Raw genomic sequence first — 19,699 nt, 5'->3', positions numbered from 1 at the left:
CGCCGCCGCCGCCGCCGCCGCCGCCGCCGCCACCACCACCACCACCACCACCACCGCCCGGCTTCTCTGGGAAATTTTTAATCATTCTTCAAGTCTCCTCTGAGGGCTGCATCTTTGTCCCTGAGGACCGGGGTTCTCCCAGGATGCCCCGGGGCCTCTCTCCCACAGCCCCTGGATTGGTGATGGAGACAACATTCCTACTGTGCTGGGGCTGTCTGCTGATGGCCCTGCTCCCAAGTCATTTAGCTAACTCTCAATGCAAATGGATCCTGGTAAAGATCCAATATTGTAGAGGCATAAATTTTTCCAAAATTTATCTATATTCAGTAAAAAAAAAAAAAACAATAAAAAACTTAACAAGAGTTCTAAAAATGTAATTTTATAAGCTACTACTAAAAGTCATCTAGAGGGGGGAAATGGATAAGAATAGCCAAGCAAGTTTTGACACAGAACAATGAGGATGAAATGGCTCTTTTAAAACATTTACTATGAAGTGATTAATACAGATTGGTCTTTGTTTATGAACAGGTGATCTACTCAATGGGACCAAGAAAGAGACAGATTCATGGAAGTGTGGTGTGTGCTAAAGGGGCATTTTTGTCTTGTTATTTTTGAGATAGGATCTTGCTATGTGGCCCAAAATGACCTTGATCTAGTGAGGATCCAGTGAGGATCCCTCTGCCTCAGTCTCTTGAGTACTGACTGGGATTACAGATGTGCAGCACCACATCTGGCCTAAATCAGTAAGAAAACACTGTTCATGAAACATTCAGGGACAACAGAGTTCCCATTCGGGAAAAACCAAGTTACGATTGGTGGTGCCTTTACTTTATGCGTCTGCAAAGAGAATTCATTCTAGCTATTTCAACCAGCAAGGGATTTGAGGGAGGTATGTGCTATGGCTTGAATATCGTTTGTCCCCTCTGAAAGTCATATTGAAATATGACTGCCTTTGTGGCAGAGGTTGAAGGTAAGGTTTTTGAAAGAAGATGAGGTCATTAGGAGAGATTGATGTCTTACTCAAGGGAGTGAGTTCTCAGTCTCCAGGAACTGACTCAGCCACCAAGAGGGCTGTTACAAAGCAGGACTGCCCTGTGTGATTTCCCTTCCCTGTATGCACCTGATTCCCTTTTTGAATTCTACTATAGAATGAAGTGTCATGGGGCCCCCTCTGGATGCTGGCACCACGAGCTAGGACTTGCCAGTCTCCAGAAGCACAAACTAAAGAAACCTCTTCTTTTTGTACAAATCACCACCGCAGGTATTCTGTTACAGCAACGGGAAATGAAGATGCATGCAAGAATCATAGAGAGTGTTGAAAAGAAAGTGTTCAGGTTGAGCTTACAGAACAATTTCCACAGCTGCGGTACAGAGCCAAGTCACTACAGAAGACGGTGTCTCTGCCATGGTCTGGAAGCTTTCAGAAAGTAGGAAGTTTGGGTCGTGGACTCTGTTCTATTACTGCATCTCTTTGAGGATCCAGGCTAGGCAAATGGATGCTCTATTGCTTTCATTCCCTCATAACTCAAAGCTTCAGGTGATGCATCTGCTGAGGGATGTAGGAAGCAGATACCAAGAAAGAGAGAGTGAGCCAGGAGGCAAATGATTTTCAGGATAAAGAGAAGAGGAAGCAGTAACAGCAGGGAACGCTTTCCGAGCTTGATCAGGTTCTGACCATGCAAAAAGAAAAAGGAGAAAGGAAGAGAAGTTGCTAGAATAAAGCTGCAAACTGGTGAGGCTGTAGAGAGAGTCTGGGCCATTGCAAAGGTTGCTCATAGAAGAACTCCATCTAGGAAGGAGTGGCCAAGCTCTAGCTCCCTCTGCATGCTCAGTCATTGGCCCTAAAGCCATCCCAAAGCTGTTCAGGATGAACATAAAAGAAGGACATAGAGAAAAATTTAGGCAATCTTGGGTTTGATGATGACATTCTAGATATAACTTTTCCAAAGATAATCCAGAAAAGGAAAAGTTGCTAAGATGAACTCCATCAAAATCAAAATTGAGCCAGGTGGTGGTGGTGCACGCCTTTAATCCCAGCACTCGGGAGGCAGAGGCAGGCGGATTTCTGTGAGTTCGAGGCCAACCCAGGCTACAGAGTGAGTTCCAGGACAGGCACAAAGTTTCACAGAGAAACCCTGTCTCGAAACAACAACAACAACAAAAACAAATCAAAATTGTCTACCCTGTGAAGGACATTGTTGTAAAAATGACAATGCAAGGCATGGGTGGGAGAAAAGGTGAAACTCATGCATGATTATAAAAATGAAACACTTCCATCCAAAACACACAACTGAGTCTTGAAATCCAATTTAAAAATAGTCAATAGATCTGAGCAAACCTGTAACAAAAGGAAACGCACAGGACAAGGAAGCATGTGGAAAGTTAGGCAACGACATCTCCGGGGAGGAATTACAAACCAGAGCAACTATGGGACGCCACTGCACACGTCATCGGACATGGCTGAAACCCTCAGCACTGACAGCATCAAATGCTGGTGAGGAAGTGGAACAAGAGCTCTCCTCCGTAGCCGGGGAGGATCCAAATGGGACAGCCACTTTCTAAGGCAGTTTGGCACTTTTCTTACAAACCTAAACACAGTCCCACCATATGCTCCAACAATTATGCTCTTAGGTATTTGCCAAAATGAGCTGAAAAACGTTGTCCACACATACACACGCACACACACACACAAAAAAACTGTATGCAAATGTTTATAGCAGCTTTGTTCATAATTGCTAGCAACTGGAAGCAACCAAGACGTTCTTCAGTAGGTGAATGGCAAACTGCGGTATCTAAGAACAATGGGATATTTTCATCAATGGAAAAATAAAAGAGCTATCAAACCCCAAGAAGCCACGGAGGGAATTCAAGTGTATATTGTTCAGTGGAAGGAAGTCAGTCTGAATGTCTGTATTCTGACCATATATGACATTGTGGAAAGGGTAGAATTATAGATATGCTTAAAAAAAAAAAGATTGATGGGTTCTAATGGTTCAGGGGAGAATGGGAGAGATGAATAAACAAATTCAGGGCATTTTTTAAGGTGACAAAATGATTCCACATGATACTACAAGTAGAGGATAAATGGCATTATATATTTGTCAACAGCCATAGAATTATACAACCCAGAGACAAAACCTTCATGTAAACTATGGATTTTACTTAATAACGATGTTTCAATACTTGACAATCAGTTTGTAATAAATGTACTATTCTAATACAAGATATTACTGTAAAAAAAAAAAACCTGGATGTTCAGGGCTGCGGCCTCAGAGGATATAGGGGAACTGCGCTTTCTTTTGCAACTTCCCATATGCCATGTACTCTAATCTTTGATTTAAGATCAAAGGTTGTTTTGTTTTTGTTTTAGACAAGGATTCTCTGTATATCCATGGCTGTCCTGGAATTCACTGTGTAGACCAGGCTAGCCTTAAACTCACAGAGATCTGCCTGTGCTTGGGACCACATGTATTTCCCAAGTGCTGGGATTAGAGGTGTGTGCTACCATGCCCAGCTGTCTATTGACATTTAAATAATTAATATATTTGAAGAAAAATTGGAAGCAAATGTAATAGGCAGTAGTGATGTAACTTCCCAGCTTTCTTAGGATACTTCTAGATCAGGCTTATTTTCTCAGTGTCCCATCTGGACTAGTATTTGTCACTCTTAAAGTATAGTAAGTGGATAATGATTTACATGGTCACCATAGACAAAGGGCTATTATTGAGAAATAATACCTGTAAATCAGTAGAAGAAATAATTCAGCAGAACAGCAGCAGTTTACAGGAATAAGGTGCACTTTTAGACTATTTACAACTATATTTAAAGTGGATTTCTTGTAGGAAGTGTTTAGTTGGACTGTGGTTTAAAGAAAATAAATTCCATCTTGACCATGCATGCCTTTTAATTGGAGTGTTTAAATAATTCCGTGTTTAATTTTTTATTTCAGTATTGGGAATGGTTCTATTAACATCATTTGAAGCAGATTCCAAGCAAGGAGTATTTCGAAGGATAAAGGAATCCATTTCCCAGAATCAGTTCAAGGGGGCTGGGTGGCACCTAAGGCACGTGTGTCTAAGGAGGCTTCAAATGACATGAAGCCAAAAGAGAAATAGACAAACAGGTCATCAGAGTTGAGACTTAATCATCTTGTCCGTAGGTCATAATTTTCTGTTCTTGTTATGTGGCCTTTTCATCGACTCCGTTAAGTGCCTAACGAACCAAAGGTTCCTTTAAGACTAGTCCTTCATCTCTAGTTTCTCTGATGGGAGACGGTAGGATGTCTGTGTTGACATTGGACTTCACTTTTATCTGTGAGCTCCTTGGCAGCAGGAGTTCCTTTCCTTGGGAACCAGTGAGTGCCTTGAGTTATCAGGGCCTCCTTAGGTGATTTCACTACTGCCGACCTCGACTCTCTTTGGAGGGGATCGACTTTCTGACAGTTCCTGCGTTTGCTTCATTTTTGGCTACCTAGAAATTTTCTATTCCTTGCTTTTGAGCTTCCGTTATATAACATTTTGCTGTTCGGGAACAGTCTGAGAGATTCCCGTGTCTGATTTGATTTAGGTTTTGATTAGACATCTTAATAGGTCTCCCACAACACAACCTTGACGTCAGCCTCCACCCTTCCTCTCTGCTTGTCCTGGAACTATAACATTATAATAAGTTGTTCTTTTTTTAACTAGGGGAAGAAATGGCATTGCCTCCCTGGTGGAGTCTAAACTTTGCTTGCAGGAGATACCCTTTTGTTTTGGAATTCACCACTTGACCCCTATGTTCCATCAATAGGAAACAACCCCCACCCCCAACCCCCAGTGCCCGTCTTGGTGAGTATGGGAAAACACCGAGGGAGCCCTAGAGAGATTTCTAACTCTGAGATGTGAATACCCTTTAGCAAAAGACGTCTGGAATGACTTAAATGATGCCTCTGGGGACGGTTTACTTAGAACACTACCAATGTCCTAATTTGGAGTCACATTATCTTATGCTTGTGGTTCGTGTGTTATAGATAATACTCTGTGAACCAGAGTTGTTTGTACAAGGGGTAGGGCAGAATGTAGAAGGAAATGTTCACTGTTTCAGATGAGGCAGAAGCTGCCCAGGGCAGTACATCCTAGACCTGGGAGTAGGTGTCTCACCTGAGGAGATCTTTTAACCTGGCTCCCCAGCTCCAGGGGAGTCCCCCGTGGGTATCTTTTTGATATGTCTATTATTGGTAATTCAGGGAGGAGGCCGTTTCTGGGACAGGTCTTGGATCTGGGAGGGGGGAAACAGTTCTTGAGGCTGCCATGAGATTAGGCTTGCTCAGCCCTGGACTCTAGCGACAGGAGGCTGGGACAGGCCCAGTGGCAGGAGGAATAACACCCCTGAGGTAGGGTAGAGCTTGGGAAGGACTTCAAAATCAGCTCTGGGCCACCTCTGGGAGCAGCGGTTAGCGGTGCTGGATGGGCATTTCCTCTGTTCCCGTGGGTTTTCAGGCAGTTATTTTGTTTCTGGCTACGTTGCTGAGGATTAGGGGGAAATCGGGTCCCTGCTTTGAGAGGAGGAAGTCGGGGACTGACCAGCTCTGGTAGAAAGGACTCAGGAGAGAATGAGTGAGTAAGAATGGTGGGTAAGGCTGAGCAGGGAGCAGGCCAGAACACAGACTTCTCTGCAGGGCATTGTATGGAACTAGCCCTTATCTCCTGGGCCATCGGCAGCTATGGAAAGATACCAAGAAGGAGGATGGTGTGATTAAACTTGGTGCTACCCAAAAAGAAAACAACAGATTCTCTCAACATTCATAGATGGCTGTGGGGAGCATCTGCTGGTTCTGTCTGCCTGGCTCCGCTTCTGCCCTCCCTGTGTTGATACAACCTTCTAGATGGCATCTAATGAACGTGCTGTAGGTGGATCAGGGGGTGTGCTCATACCCAGTCCAGGTCAATGTGGCACCTGACTTGGCTATGGGAGTTGTTTGGGAGACAGGACTAGTTTTCAAGTTTGAGTCAACTGGTTGGGCCTACGACTCTCCCAACAGACGGGTTAGGGAAGACTATCTTCTTCTGATGGGGTCTCTAAATAGACTATGAATCCAGGGCTGCTGATGACTAAGAAGGCTTCCTGCCACGTGAGGAGAAAATATTTGAGAGATGGCATGAGTCAGAGCCCCGAGGATGTAGTTTGGGGTACAGCTATGGATCACATAAGTGGAGGCAGGCCACTGGAGAAGAGAACCTCGATGATGCCGGCAAAATGCTGGATTCAGCCATTCTCGAGGCTAATTCAAGCCGCCCCTTAGCATGAGTCAATAGCATTTTTCTTGCTGAATCTACTTTGTCTCATTTCCTCCTGTGCCAGGGAAAGTCCTCAGCAACAGTTGTGAGCCCGACTTCCTCTGTCCTTCTCCAGACTGGATAGCCCTGGTTCATCTTATATGTAAACTGGTTTCCAGAGCTTCTCTATCCAGGCCATCCTCCTCTGGGGATACTAGCTTCCTGGGGAAACATTCCTCAGGACGGAGTACAAGGAAGTACATGATGCGGAAGACTGTTAACCCGGCAGTCTGTTGAAGGGCCTCCATCACGGGTTCTGTACGAGTTAAAGTACTCACACTTCTGTGGAGAACAACACACTTTGATTTGGCCACAGCGGGCACTAAGGTCAGCACCTGGACCAGTCTCGGTTTCTAGGCGAGAGAGAAAGGAACGCGTCCTTCTGTATAGTCAAGAAGTTCCCAGGACTGCCTGCCCTGAAATACAGATGAAGCCACTCAGTCATCTTAATTGGTGGTTAATGGGCCAATCCATAATTTAAAAGTAGTTTTAAGAAAGAGCAGAGGGAAGTGGGGAAACATGGAGCCGGGGCTATCTATATCATATAGGAAGAGGTATGTGGGCACATATGTGGGCACATGTGCGTGCGTACGTGTGTGTGCGTGTGCGTGTGTGTGTGTGTGTGTGTGTGTGTGTGTGTGTGTGTGTAACAGAGAATGTCAATCCCACTCCCCTTTCTATCTTTCAAAGATTCCTGTAGTTGTCTTGGATAACATGACTACAGCCAAAGCCTTCCCAGCAGACCTGAATTTAGACCCCTAAAGGATGGACCTCCTCAAGGCCCCATGATGCCTGCAATGGGATTTCATGAGTTCTGCTTTGTCTGTCTTCTTCCTGGCCAGTCAGCGAATTACACACAAAATTAAAACCTGAATGCCTGGCAGGACCATCCTGCCTTTCTGTGTGTGAGAGAAAATAGATCAAGCCCTCAACCCACAGGAAATCTAGGGCTGCCTGCAGTACCTCTGGGGATTTGATTCCAATCCCATCTTCTCTGATATCACGCTTCCCCCTCCCTCCCTCTCTCCCTCCCCACCTCCCTCCTTTCCTCCCCTTCTCCTCTCCTTCTCTTTGCTCTCTCCTTGCCAGGATTATTTTCTCTTTGTTTTGTATCAAGACAAATGTAAAGTATAGATCTCTGTCACTGATTTCCTTCAAGGTAGCAGCAGAAGGCATCTGGAACATATTTTCTCCACATATAACTGGGGAAATCGTGTGGCATCTTAGCAGAAAAATACACCAAATACCAGCCATCCCTTGCATATAGGTCACGTCTGCATCCCCTCACTAGCCAGCTCACGTCTTTGAGCCCCAGCCTCCAATAGGTTTCTGTCTCCCCCCCACTACAAACTCCCTTGCCTCTCTATGAGTGCCCCCATGGAGTACTTCAGCCTTGCCCCAGCTTGCCTCTGGGCCATGTTCAGAAACCCAGATAGGACCAGCTTTGAAATTACTTTTTCCTTTAATGTAATCATTATTATCATTAATCCCAGCTCCTTCTCCTACTAGTGTCTACATGCATGTTGAGGTCAGCTGTCTCTTTGGCGTGAGTTACTTCCAGATGAGGGACAGAAGCCCAGATTGGGGGAGGGTTGCCCATCTCTTGAAATGAACTTAGAGTGCAGCCAGCCACGGCTTCTTGGAGGGCAGAATTAGCTACAACAGTCCTGACGGTTGCTTAAGTGGTACCTGTTTCTTTCTTGCTGCTCAAGGTTGACTGTAGCCTGGAGCTATTTCCCCAGCGCCACCTGGCCAGGTGACACATGTCCCACCCTGTCCCCATCATCTCACTTGTCAGCATGCCCCTAGTCCCACTCTGTCTCTCCAGTTCCAGAGCCTTCCGCAACAGCCATGTTCTCATCTGCCAGTTCCTGCTGCCTCCCAAGCTGAAGGAAGAGCCATGGCCTTGAACCACAGGGGAGCTGCTTTTCTCCCTCCTCGAGATCCCAGAGCCCTCGACTCACCTGGGTCAGTCTCTCTCATACCACTCTGTGTGGCTAAGGGTGTCACAGTCAGCAATCCAGACCCATGGTCATCAGCCTTAGCATCTGATGGAACACCAGCTGTTGGGAAGATCTGGGGAAACGTTCCCTTGGTTTACCCTGAGCTCTGTTATGTCCCAGGAAGGAGTCGGACTGGAGTTTGGACTGGAGTTTGGACTGCCAGGTGGTGTAGAGATGGAAGACTTGGTTCGTCTGCTTCCAGGCTCCTGACCAATGGGCGAGACGCCAGGAGCCCAATCTAGGCCTCTGTCCCCTTTCCTGAAAACCAAGATAGTGGACTAGATGAGGGCCAGAGCTAATCCTGGTCCCGGGAATGAGATGATGCCATCCCTGACAGGAATGTACAAGGTGCCTGGAACGTCAGGGATCCTGTGAGGACAGAGGCGACCCTGGGCCGCTTTCCTCTCTAACCTCCCAACTACGGAGGGGTCTGCTGCCCCAGGAACTTCAACGTGCTGGAGTCTGAGGAACTGGAGAGACTACTGAAGCCAGGATGCAGTGGGTGAGGAAGAATTACTCAGGATGAGGCTGAAGAGGTGTGGAGAGAAGCCTCAAAGGCCATTTGGAGACGTCAGTGTTTATTCTAAGGACGACAGAAATCATGAGGAGGTTTTCGTGGCTGAGAAAAGCTTCTCATTCACCCACCAATACAAGCTTCAGGAACCTTCTCTCTTAGAAGTATTTCCCACTCACCTCGACTGCTCCATCTCCCAGAGGCCTTTGGGCCAACTTCTGCTTCCAGGCTTTGCTGGCCAGGTCTGGTACTTCCTTTAGTTGGGTTTGCCTGGCTAGGGGTTGGCATTCTTTGGCAAATGAGGCAGAGATGGGATCACGAGAGACAGAGAAAGGGGTAGAGTAACAAATAAGAGCTTGGCGCAAGGGGTTTGAGGGGACGTTTGTTAAACGAAATGTAAATCCTTGATCTGGTGGCTGCCAAGAAGAGAGAGGTAGCTGATGAAAACCATATGTCCCCGAGTAAGTGACGAGGAGCCCTGCTCGGTGCACGCGCAAGTTGAAGATGTTGCTGTCGGTCTCCCATGCAATGGAAAAATCTCCTGTTTTAAAGAATACAGTGTTAAGAGGCACTCTGAGACAAATGACATTTCGCAATTAAGTCGTTTACAAGGTCAGTAAAGGAAGGAGAAAATAAACCAGCCAAAAGGTCTTGCTCAACGAGAAAAAAAAATGTTTGAAAGTTCAACGGTGTGCTCTCAAACCGTAACATGGGCTCTTTCTATAGTTTGGTTTAAAACAAAACAAAACAAAACAAAAAAAAAAAACAAAAAACAAAAAAAAAAAACACCACCACCACCAACAACAAAAAAACCCCAAAGACAAATCTCTGCAGGGATGGAGAAACAGTTGGAAGTGACCGGAGTGGGTGAGGGCTGAAGAGACAGCGCAGTGCTTAAGAGGACTAGCTGCTCTTGCAGAGGAACCAGGTTTGGTTCCCAGAAAAAAAAAAACACCTGTTAAACCCAGTTTCGGGGACCCAGCTCTCTTTTCCAGCCTCCATGGGCACCTTCATCCATGTCCATGTGCATGTGGTCTCGTGTGTCCGCAAGTGTGTGTGTGTGCACACTCACACACACAGACACACACACACACACACACACAGACACACACACACACACACAGACACGTGCACTTAAAAATGCAAAAATAAATCCTAAAAATCTCTCTCTTAAAAACAAAAGTGACTGACATACTTGAGTGGATACCTGCAGCTTCTGATATTTTAGAACAGTTTTGATTTTTTTTTTTAAAATGAAAACTATCAGTTTTTAAAACTTGCTTTAAGTCGACCTTGAAACAAACTAAAACAAAGCAGAGAAACATCTCTACTGTAGACCCTCAGTCTGAGGAAGAAAATTCTGATCTCTTCATCTGACATCCGAGTTCTGGCATGGCAGGGGATCTGCCTGGAGTTTTCGATACAAGATCCTGTCACTGGCCCTGCCTCCCCATCTGCCATCCATTCTGTTTGCAGGCTGGACCTGTTGGGCATCATAGTTACCTACTTTTCCCCTGGGATGCCCTTCCTCCTAACTACAGAGAAACACTGTTAGCTTTTTGTGGGAGTGGGGAACGGGGTGCTGGGTTTCGATCCCAGGACCTCATGCAGGCTAGGCAAGCCCTCTGACATGGAGCCATACCCTCAGCCCTTGTTAGCCATTTTAAAAAGATACAAGTTTCCAAATTCTATGAATTATATCATCATTTCCACCTGCTCCTTTTGATTCCAGTTCCCTGTGAAATTCTGCACCTCGTCATCTATTTTCTTAACCGTATTAATCACAGCTATTTTAAAAGTCTAGATCAGAAAAGCCCAAGATCTGGATCCCCCGTGGGGCGTTTCTATTATGGAGATGCTCTGGGCTCTGACTGATGTTACCTCTCATCACAGAGGATTTATTTTTGCCTTCCTGAAGGCCATCCTGTCCGTCAGGAAAAGCGGAAGGTCACCCTAATCCAGCCTGGGATGGGGCTGTTATGATGCTGGCGGTCAGCCTGTGGGGGCTGTTCTATTTCTGGCTCACCCCCCCTCCCCCCGCTGCCTAACCTCTCTGGGGTTCTAGGTGCAAGCCTGCTTGTTCGTTAAGGCCCTTCCACTTAGGTGGGTTACCAAGTCCAAGAGCGTCTTCCAAGGCTCACGCAGCTGTTGATTCTTGTGTCGGGTTCCCCACCTCTCAATCGCGGGCCACTACATGCTAGGAGGCTGCCCCGAGCACTAACTCTGGTGTGCTTCTTTTCTCCCAGAGATCCTGGCCCTCAGATCGTCTTGTAGTCTGACCTTCACACTTACTTCCCTGTCTTAGGGGATGGCAGAACCCTCCCAGGAGCCTCTGGCTTTCTGCTTGCTCTGGGGCTCTGTAACTCCTTGATCTCCGGCTGTTCAAGAATGAAGAGGACTGAGCGTCGCCTCTGCATGCTTCCCCTTTGGAAGACTGACCCCCTCCAGTACTGACAACCTTTAAGTAGATGGCTTTGGATTTTACTTGCAGTGGGAAGGCTGGCCTTTGATGAGCTATTCTGCGATTCCAGAAACTAGGGTACTTGACCCTTAGAACTACAGGTGAGCAGGAACGCTGTCTTTTTCACCCTGGGGTCCCTCGCTGATCTTACCCATAACTTTCAAAGTCACCTATGCCCAGACATTCCCTAATGTCTGTCTATAGCCTGGAGCTCCGTAATGACCTAAATCCTAATATCTCTTCTCGTCGCCACATATCCGCCCCATAGACATCTCGAACAACACATTTAAAATCTTGTTTTCCCGCCCAACTCTTCAGCATTCCCTCCTGGCTGCTATCAGGGTCGGAATCCTGAGGGTCACACGCAGTTCACTCTCCCTCCCCTCCCCAAAGTCCATCCCTCTTGAGTTGTCATATGACGTCACCAAGTCCCGTCCGACATGGACAACCTTGTCCCAACCATGCTGTGGCTTCCTCGGTAGTCTCCTCACACTTCTCCCCAGCCTCATGGCCTCCTTCCAGCACAGTGGCCCGCCACCCTCTGAGGAAGTGAGCCCTTGAAAACAGAAACAAGATTATGTCATTTCTCACCGTGACTCCCTACAATGAGTTCCCATGACTTTTCACAGAAAGCACTGAGGGCCTTTCTGCCCCAACCCGTCTTCTGCCCCTCTCTCCCGGCTCCTCCCTGGACTCATCAACTCCACAGCCTTTGTTCTTCTAGAACCTCCTTTCATTCGGGGGATCCTTTCCACTCGCCCCTCTATCATCAGGGAGCACTTTCCCACATGTCCGCCTCTGCTACTGTTCTCTCAGTTCCAGCTCAATGTCCCCTCCTCAGGGGAGCCTCCCTGAGCCCTGGGTGAGTTATCTCACGGCTGTATTTCTGCCATTCTGTTCCCTGCTCTTTGGCCACAGCACGGGTGAGACTCCATAGATAATTCAGTGATCGTTGATTCAGTTTTTCCCTCGCCGAAGTCTAATTTCCCGAGGCCAACAACTGGGTCTGTCTTGGTCACCACTACCTCCAACACTAGTAAAGTACCCCGGGACACCTTAAAAGAGTCGAAAATAACCTTACAAATAAATTTAATACTAGGCGAGGACAAACAGTCACTACCCCCAAGCCCGAGCCACCTAGAGGAAGTAGGGTAGTGAACCCCCAGTAGAAAGGGTAACTGGGAAGATTGAAGCTAACAAGCATCAGAGTGAGTACACAGGGAGCCAGCTCAGTTGGTAATGATTTCTGAGGTTGTCCTCTGGCCTACACAGACACACACCGGTGGTGGCGGTGGCAGCGGCGGTGGTAGGGGTGGGCAGCGGGGGAGGGGGGGAGTGTGTGAAGGAGGGGGAGAGGTGAAGAATTCACTAGCTAAGACAGTCCTAATGTTGAGGGTGCAACATGAAACAGGAGTCCACAGCACAGAGTTCCAGTCCCAGGCCTGGTACATATCATGACAAACAGCATTTTTTTTGTTTGTTTGTTTTGTTTTTTGAGACAGGGTTTCTCTGTGCAGTTTTGGTGCCTGTCCTGGATCTCACTCTGTAGACCAGGCTGGCCTCGAACTCACAGAGATCCACCTGCCTCTGCCTCCCGAGTGCTGGGATTAAAGACGTGCGCCACCACTGCCGGGTTCACAAGGTATCACCACAGATAGGATCATTATCAGACCAATGCTGTGACATCCAGCAAGTCGCTTTTCAAGGAAAAGGAGACAGCGGACTTCCAGGGCCACTTGGGCTGTTTTTCCTGGGTCTTAGGGAAGCCCCACCTTGGGCCGCAGCCTGCTTCTCTGTAAAGCATAAGTCCTCAAAGGTGTGTCTACGACATTTCCAAATTAACAGCTCAAATTGTTCCAATGAGAGAGTAAGTTTTTGGGGTCCCTTTTCTTGGGAAGTCGCTGCTCCCCCGCTTTCTCGGCACCGTCTAGTGTGGTGTCGTATGAAAGCAAAGTCTGCTGTGGGACTTTTTCTGTAGGTCCTTTGGGACTCGATGCTCCCAGAACTGAGAGACAGGCAGGAGAGAGGACGCCACCGTCAACCCAGGTATGTCCAGCCTCCCATCCCCACCCGGAAGAGCTTGGCCCTCCACCTAGACCTGCCAAAGTCATAGAACTGTCTCTGGAAGCTCCAACCCCCACCGGCTGAAGGTCATCCAGAACCATCACACTGTGATTCTCTACACACAGTTCAAGGAGATTAATTAATTAATTAATTAATTAGAATGCGTGCATGTGCCTGCATGTGTATCTGTGCTCCACATGTGTGCAGTGGTGTCAGATGCCCTGGAAACGGAGTCACAGACAGTGGTGAGCCGCCGCCGTCGCCGGGTGGGTGCCGGGAATGGATCCCAGGTCCTCCACAAGAGCAGCTGGTGCCGTTACCGGCCAAACCCATCACCTCTAGCCCCTCAAGATTCCTCTTTTAAGGGAAGGTTCGAGGGCAGAAATTGAAGAGTTTGTGAGGCAATGCTCAGTCGCCGGGAGAAGGCTTAAGCTCACGTGGACCTGTTCACTGTCACATGGACAGTGCCCGAAACCAGAGTGTGACGCGGGTGTGCAACTCTGAAGTGAGTTGCAAAAGGACAAGGTCAGCCTTGTCCAGGGCCCAAGCACATGTCCCCTATCCCCTGGGCCCAGCCTTTCATGCTTTTTGAATGCCAAGGATACTCACTCTTCTTTTCTGAGGAGATTTTCAGTATCCAGGGCCATTGAAGACAGGGGTGTCTGTCATCCAGGCTAAGAAAAGCATTGGGAAGCACACAGCTGTGGTTCTCCGGGCAGTCCCTGAGTGACAGCAGGCTGGATACTGCTGGGATGGAGTGGCCTGCACCAGGCAAGGCAGTGGAAGCGTCTCTGTGTGGGAGAGCCTTAGCAGCCTTTGTGGTGGGGTGGTCCATCTCCTCCGTCTTCATCTGCCCCGTGTGTGTGTGTGTGTGTGTGTGTGTGTGTGTGTGTGTGTGTGTGCGCGCGCGCAATGTGTTGGAAGGCATGGGCTACTGTGCCAATGTGGAGGTCAGAGCACAGCTTTGTGGGGTTGGTTCTGCTTCTGCCTTTATGTGAGTTCTGAGGATCGAACTCGTGTGCCCAGGCTCACAGAGCAAGGGCCTCCTCACCGCTCAGGCATCTCACCAGCCCTCTATACGCCTTTTCATAAACTCTAGCCTCCGCTTCCTTTAGCCTTCCCTTCCTTCTGATCGTCAAATGTCTGATTTATTTATTTATTTATTTATTTATTTATTTATTTATTTATTTATTTATTTATTTATTTATTTATTTTAAAAAGGGAGGTGGGGACCCAAACATGGGCCACTTATTCCAGTTCCCCGCCACTAGTAATTCTATTTTCCCCAGGCAATAGAATGGGAAAGACTAATAGAAAAATAGTGTCCTAGAGGAAGGTGAGGGGCGGGCGGATCACGAAAGTTTAAATTTCAGGGTATTATCTATCCGCATTGTCCACGCTTAGCCTTCTGGGTAATGTGTGCAGTGCGCTGAGGCCTTGGGTTCCTTTTGGCTCTGGGAAAGCACGGTATCAGGTGCTAGACGGCTGAGCCCTCTACACTCTGTCTCCGGGGTGCCAGGAAACTTCTAGATCCCTGCACATTGGTTGGACCAATGTTTAAGCAGATGTAGGACGGGAGTCTAAATGTTTCTGCCGTGGAAAAGCAGGGGCTGCAGCTTCAGATCCCCAGGGCTCTGGGGATGTTTCCAAGCATCCTGGTCTCCATCTTTGGGTACGTTTGTCCCCAAGACCAGCCCCTCTCCAGGATGGGTTCCCGCAAGCCTGCTACTTGCCAAGGAGGACATCACTAACTTCCAAATCACCAGCAGGGAGGGGTGGGCTGTGGGTGGAGCCCCCTGGGTTAGACGACTGGGCTGAGGACATAGATCTGAATCCTCTCATTTATACATTCTTCAATAATATTTACGGTGGCTTACTTACATTCCAGGCATTGAGTTAGCACTTAAACACACCTTGTCATTTTTAAAATAACAGCTTTAAGGTATAATTGACGCACCATACAATTCACTCCGCTAAAGTATGGAACTTCACAGTTTTCGGGCTATTCTGAGCTGTACCGCCATTTAATTTTAGAACATATTCATCTGCCCATAAAGAGAACTGGTCCTCGCCTGCAGTCAGTCACTCCGATCTCCCTGCCCCTTAGCCTCTGTCAACAACCTGCCTACTTTCCGACTGTAAGGGTTTGTCCACCCGAGATACTTTAAGCAGGGGGGAGCCTTTGGTGACTGTGTTTAATGCATGCTGTTTGCTGAGACCATAGTTCATCCTTCGTAGTGCCAAGTAATATTCTACTTTATAGGTACTCACAGTTAATGGGCTTTGGGCTTGCTTTCACTTCCGGCTCTTGTGGATAACGCTGCTGTGAGCACGGTTATTCTTCTGTTTAAAGCAGCCGTCCTGGTGGGTGTGAAGAGGCGTCTCAGTGTAGTTTTGATTTGCAAGACTACCCTGATGGCTAATGATGTGGAGGCACTTTCCATGGATTGCCAAGACATCCACTTATCTTCTTGGAGAAATGCCGATTCATATCCTTGGCCCATTTTACATTTAATTTAATTTTTGAAGGCTTACTTTATTTTAGAGTGTGTGTGTGTGTACATAAAGGCAGGTGCCCATGGCATCCAGAAGAGGACATCGAATCCCCTAAAAGCTGGGGTTACAGGCTGTTCTGAGCCACTTAATGTGGGTGCTGGGAACAGAACTCAGAGCCTTTGCGAGAGCAGTCAGTTCCCAGGTGCTGGCCAGCTCTCAACTCCGTCACCCACCCCTCTCTCTCTTTTTTTCAGTTGGCTTATTTCTTTGTATTTAAGTTGTGAGAACCTTTTACATAGCCTGGATACCAATCATTTTTCAAAGACTGGGGAATTTGACAAGGCAGGTAAAAATAAATTAAGTTCGGGAAGGGGTTGGAATTTTAAGAATCTGTGCCAGGTGACAGAAACCTACCTCAGGCAGACCCTAGAAAGGCAGGATGTGGAACTAACTGGCCTTCCTAGAGACTTACTTCGCTGCTCAATTACACACCTCTTCTGAAATCACTGTGGCACCACGGGCATCCAGGAGTGCCATGGGCTGGGGGAGGGGCACAGGTTGGCTAACACATTGAAGGTGGAACCTCCTGTGGGGGATTTTTTTCTTTCTTCCTTTCATTCTTTTCTTTTTAAATGCATGGTCTTTTATTCCTTGGGCAAATGAGATGGTTGGTACATAGGAAAGCGTTTGGAATTGTAAAGGGAATATGCAAATGTAAGGTGACATTCTTATTGCTACCATTGTTATTGGTGAGAACCAATAAAAGGCCTGTCTAGAATGAAGTCCCAGAGCTTTGGGGATGGGGTGGGGGAAGGAGTGGGCTGGGGGCAGATGGGGGTGGGGAGGGTGAAAGCTGAGGAGACGGGAGGGGAGCAGGGCTGGCATACCTTGGCTTTGTGTGTGTGTGTATAAGGGAGGGAGGGAGAGAGGGAGCGTGTGAGCACACAGAGCACCTTGTAATTTCTGGTGCATTCCTCTACCACCTGTAAAATGATCCACTTAATATTTTTCTTTAAAAGGGCTCCTATTTCTTTTCATTAAAGGGCTGTGTTTACAAAGGTAACTTTATACACCAGTTGTAAATGACAAACCCCCGCATCGTTTTCAGAAGGGAAGGTACCCCATAAAAACAAATGTGAAAATCCGTACCGTGTTATGCAGTTCTGGCTTGGATTCCTTTGCCTCCTGGGCCTGGAACACTGTCCCCGCCGCCTCAACCTGGCTCAGCTCTGTCTGTCACTCAGGCGGCTGCTGTTCCAATGGCTTCTCCTTTGGAGGCTCTAACGGCTCCAGTGTTGGCCTCCGGCCTGGTCCTTGTTATCTGTCTCTTATTGCACTGTAGCTTCCTGAGGGCTGTGGGTTCACATTCCTGGAGTGTGTCTGGGCAGGGTGTCATCCGTCCGTCCGTCCGCGTTCTTCACCAGCCTCCCGGCCTAGCTCTGTAGCGGCTGCATGAGGAGCTAAGAGCTCCGAGCTGCTGGGCGGTTCTCTCCTTTGCTTTTAGTTGCTCTCTTTTAGCAAGGGTCAGCAGAGTGTAAAGACACAACAGGCTGGTGCCAAGCTGCTGCACCTTGTATAATCAAGACGTCTGAAAAAAGAAAAAAGACTGGATTGGAGAAGGATACAGACTGCAAGGGTAGCATCTCAAAGTTCCCCAGGCTTCCCTGGGGGTCCCAGACCTACAACTTGCCTATCCCCAGAGCATCCCTTAAGCTCACCAACGCAGAGTAAGGGAGCAAGAATCCCATGAGCAACTCTGAGCGTGGACCAAGCCGGCTTCTGGCAGATGTACCTGGTGGTTAGAAGTGGTCAAGTCTGGAAGGGGTTTAGTGAACTGCCTGCTTGCTGGGTGCCCCCGCTTCCTCCCAGGCTCAACTTTTAAAGCAATACCGTTTCCCCCGTCTCAAGTACCCAGTTTGTACCAGCCATCTTGATTGAAAAACAGCAGCCAAAGAGGCTACACCTTTGTCATGTTTTTTCATCCTTGCGATTTTAGGAAGTAGGAATTTCCAAGTCCCATTTTAGAGATGGGAACTGAGGCTTACGGTAGTTTGATGATTTGCTTAAAGTGACAAAAATCTAGCTTTTAGCATTTCAAAGTCTAGGTTCTTGGGTCATCACATGTAACAGCTATTAAACGTCACTGTCTACACACAGGCAAGTCTGGCCTACAGTTCAAAGGCTACATGCACTCCAAGGCCCACAAAGTTATGAACTTACTTAAAACACGATGCCCCGCGCTGCGCCCCCCCCCCCCCCCCCCCCGGTCTCTTTTGTAACTTGGTTGCACAGATTTCGAGCCTGAACTTCATGGATGATAAAATGTCAAGGGGTTGGATGTACCTGTCTTCTTGCTTAGCAGTTTTTATGTATTCATGACCCTGTAATGTTACCTCTAGTGACATTAGCTTCCAACTCCAGGGATGTGCGCGTACACGGTGTGTGTATATGGGGCCAGGCGTGTGCACAGGGTGTGTGTACGGAGGGCAGATATTTCTCAGAACTTGTTGCTAACTCTAAGACTTGTTCCTCTCCAGGGTCCAGTGGCATGCCTGGTGCTGGTGCCTGTTTGTAAGGAAGGGACGAAGCTTAGGTTTCCTCTCAGCCTCTACTTCCATGGAGTCAACTAGGCGGCAGCGTGCTGTTCCGTTTCCAGAGAATTCCCCACATCAGAGTCGCAGGCTCCTCCTGGGACAATCTGTGGTCGGATATGTTGGGGGCTGAAGGGACTCTCAGGTGTCCTATGAGGGTTGGTATGCAGAATACCCTGGAGGAAAGCAGGGAGAAGATTTCAGGGGGACCCCAGAACTTTAGCGTCAATGCTGTGCTGCTCTTTGTCTGTTTTTTGTTTGTTTGCTTGCTTTTTGTTTTCTTTTGTTTTGTTTTGTTTTTCTGATCCACGGTCTGCCCATTCTATCCAGCTTTCTGTCCCCCAGAAAAATCAAAGGGTGATGCTGGAGTGCTTGGTCCATTTGCCCTTGGGCAGAACCAGAGCAGCTTCTGTGATAGGAGCCCTGACTTCGGCCCCATCTTGGTAGAAGCTTTTGACCTCATCTTTGTGTAGGGTTCCTTCCTGTCGTCCAAATTTGAATGCACCTTCTGTTCCTCCGGGGACTCAGTCAGATGGTGTCAAGTACCCTTCTGTATCTTGTAGGCCATCCCCTGAAGTCAGGGTCTATGTTTCTCCACGTCAGTATGTATCCCACCCCCTGCACAGTACTCAGGATCTGCCTCTGACACTTAGGAGGCACTTTCTACGTGTCAATAATCGCTACCTGCATCAACTCCGTGAACCCCCATGACGGTCCTGTGATCATTATCCCCTTGGAGACGTAAGGGCGCAGAGCATCACAGAGGTTGCGTAGCTTGCCCCAGGTCACACAGTCAGCACGTGGCAGGTCTGGGATTCCATCCCAGGCATCGTGACTCCTGAGTCAACAATCTTAGGACTACTTCTTGGCCCGCCTTTCCATGTGTTGTTCTGGAGGTGATGTTTCTTAGCCAGGGCACCAAAAGAACCTGCTTGCCAACTCAAGGGGCAGAAGGTGGAATGCTGGTCACCATGGTAACTGAATCAACGGGCCGCACCAGCTGCTGATCCCTTGGGGCAGAAGTTTCTGCTGCTGGCGCGAGGAGGCTGGGTTGGCATGGGGCAGTGTCTGAGGCACCAGATGCAGTGGGAGGATCTGGAAGAGTACCAGGTGGGTCGTCAGGTTACAGATTTGGGACAGAACTAGGGGCTTCCCGGGGCAGGTGGGACAAAGAGAAGAACTCTTGCCTAAAGCTCTGGAGCGTCGTGGGCTGGCAATGATGTTTCTTGCCTCTGCTGAACTTGTAGCCTTGTGAT

At 48.0% G+C, this 19,699-nt stretch overlaps 1 protein-coding gene and 1 long non-coding RNA gene across 4 annotated transcripts in view; one reads left to right on the top strand and one right to left on the bottom strand.

Annotated features, from left to right (window-relative positions):
• Nucleotides 1-3,924: 3,924 nt before the first annotated feature.
• LOC121825019 (uncharacterized) lies at nt 3,925-19,429 on the bottom strand. 3 transcript variants are annotated; one of them, XR_013047278.1, is made up of 7 exons: nt 19,128-19,422; nt 17,002-17,440; nt 15,628-15,717; nt 9,011-9,372; nt 8,729-8,900; nt 8,279-8,575; nt 3,925-6,730 (listed from the first exon to the last, which is right to left on the bottom strand). It is a non-coding gene; the product is annotated as an uncharacterized LOC121825019 (long non-coding RNA). The 3 variants fall into 3 exon arrangements; XR_006067068.2 differs by lacking the exon at nt 8,729-8,900 and having other exon boundaries at nt 19,128-19,421; XR_013047277.1 differs by having other exon boundaries at nt 8,279-9,372; nt 15,628-17,440; nt 19,128-19,429.
• Cib4 (calcium and integrin binding family member 4) overlaps nt 19,399-19,699 on the top strand; it is a 60,897-nt gene continuing 60,596 nt past the window's right edge. Inside the window, exon 1 of the mRNA XM_006994272.4 lies at nt 19,399-19,553. Within this exon, the coding sequence (XP_006994334.1) occupies nt 19,500-19,553 (54 nt within the window). The 5' untranslated portion in view covers nt 19,399-19,499. The remainder of the gene's footprint in view (nt 19,554-19,699) is intronic.

This window comes from Peromyscus maniculatus, chromosome 22 (genome assembly GCF_049852395.1).
Source record: "Peromyscus maniculatus bairdii isolate BWxNUB_F1_BW_parent chromosome 22, HU_Pman_BW_mat_3.1, whole genome shotgun sequence".
In the NCBI taxonomy this organism is placed as follows: Eukaryota; Metazoa; Chordata; class Mammalia; order Rodentia; family Cricetidae; genus Peromyscus; species Peromyscus maniculatus.
This window is presented reverse-complemented; position numbering and strand designations above follow the sequence as displayed.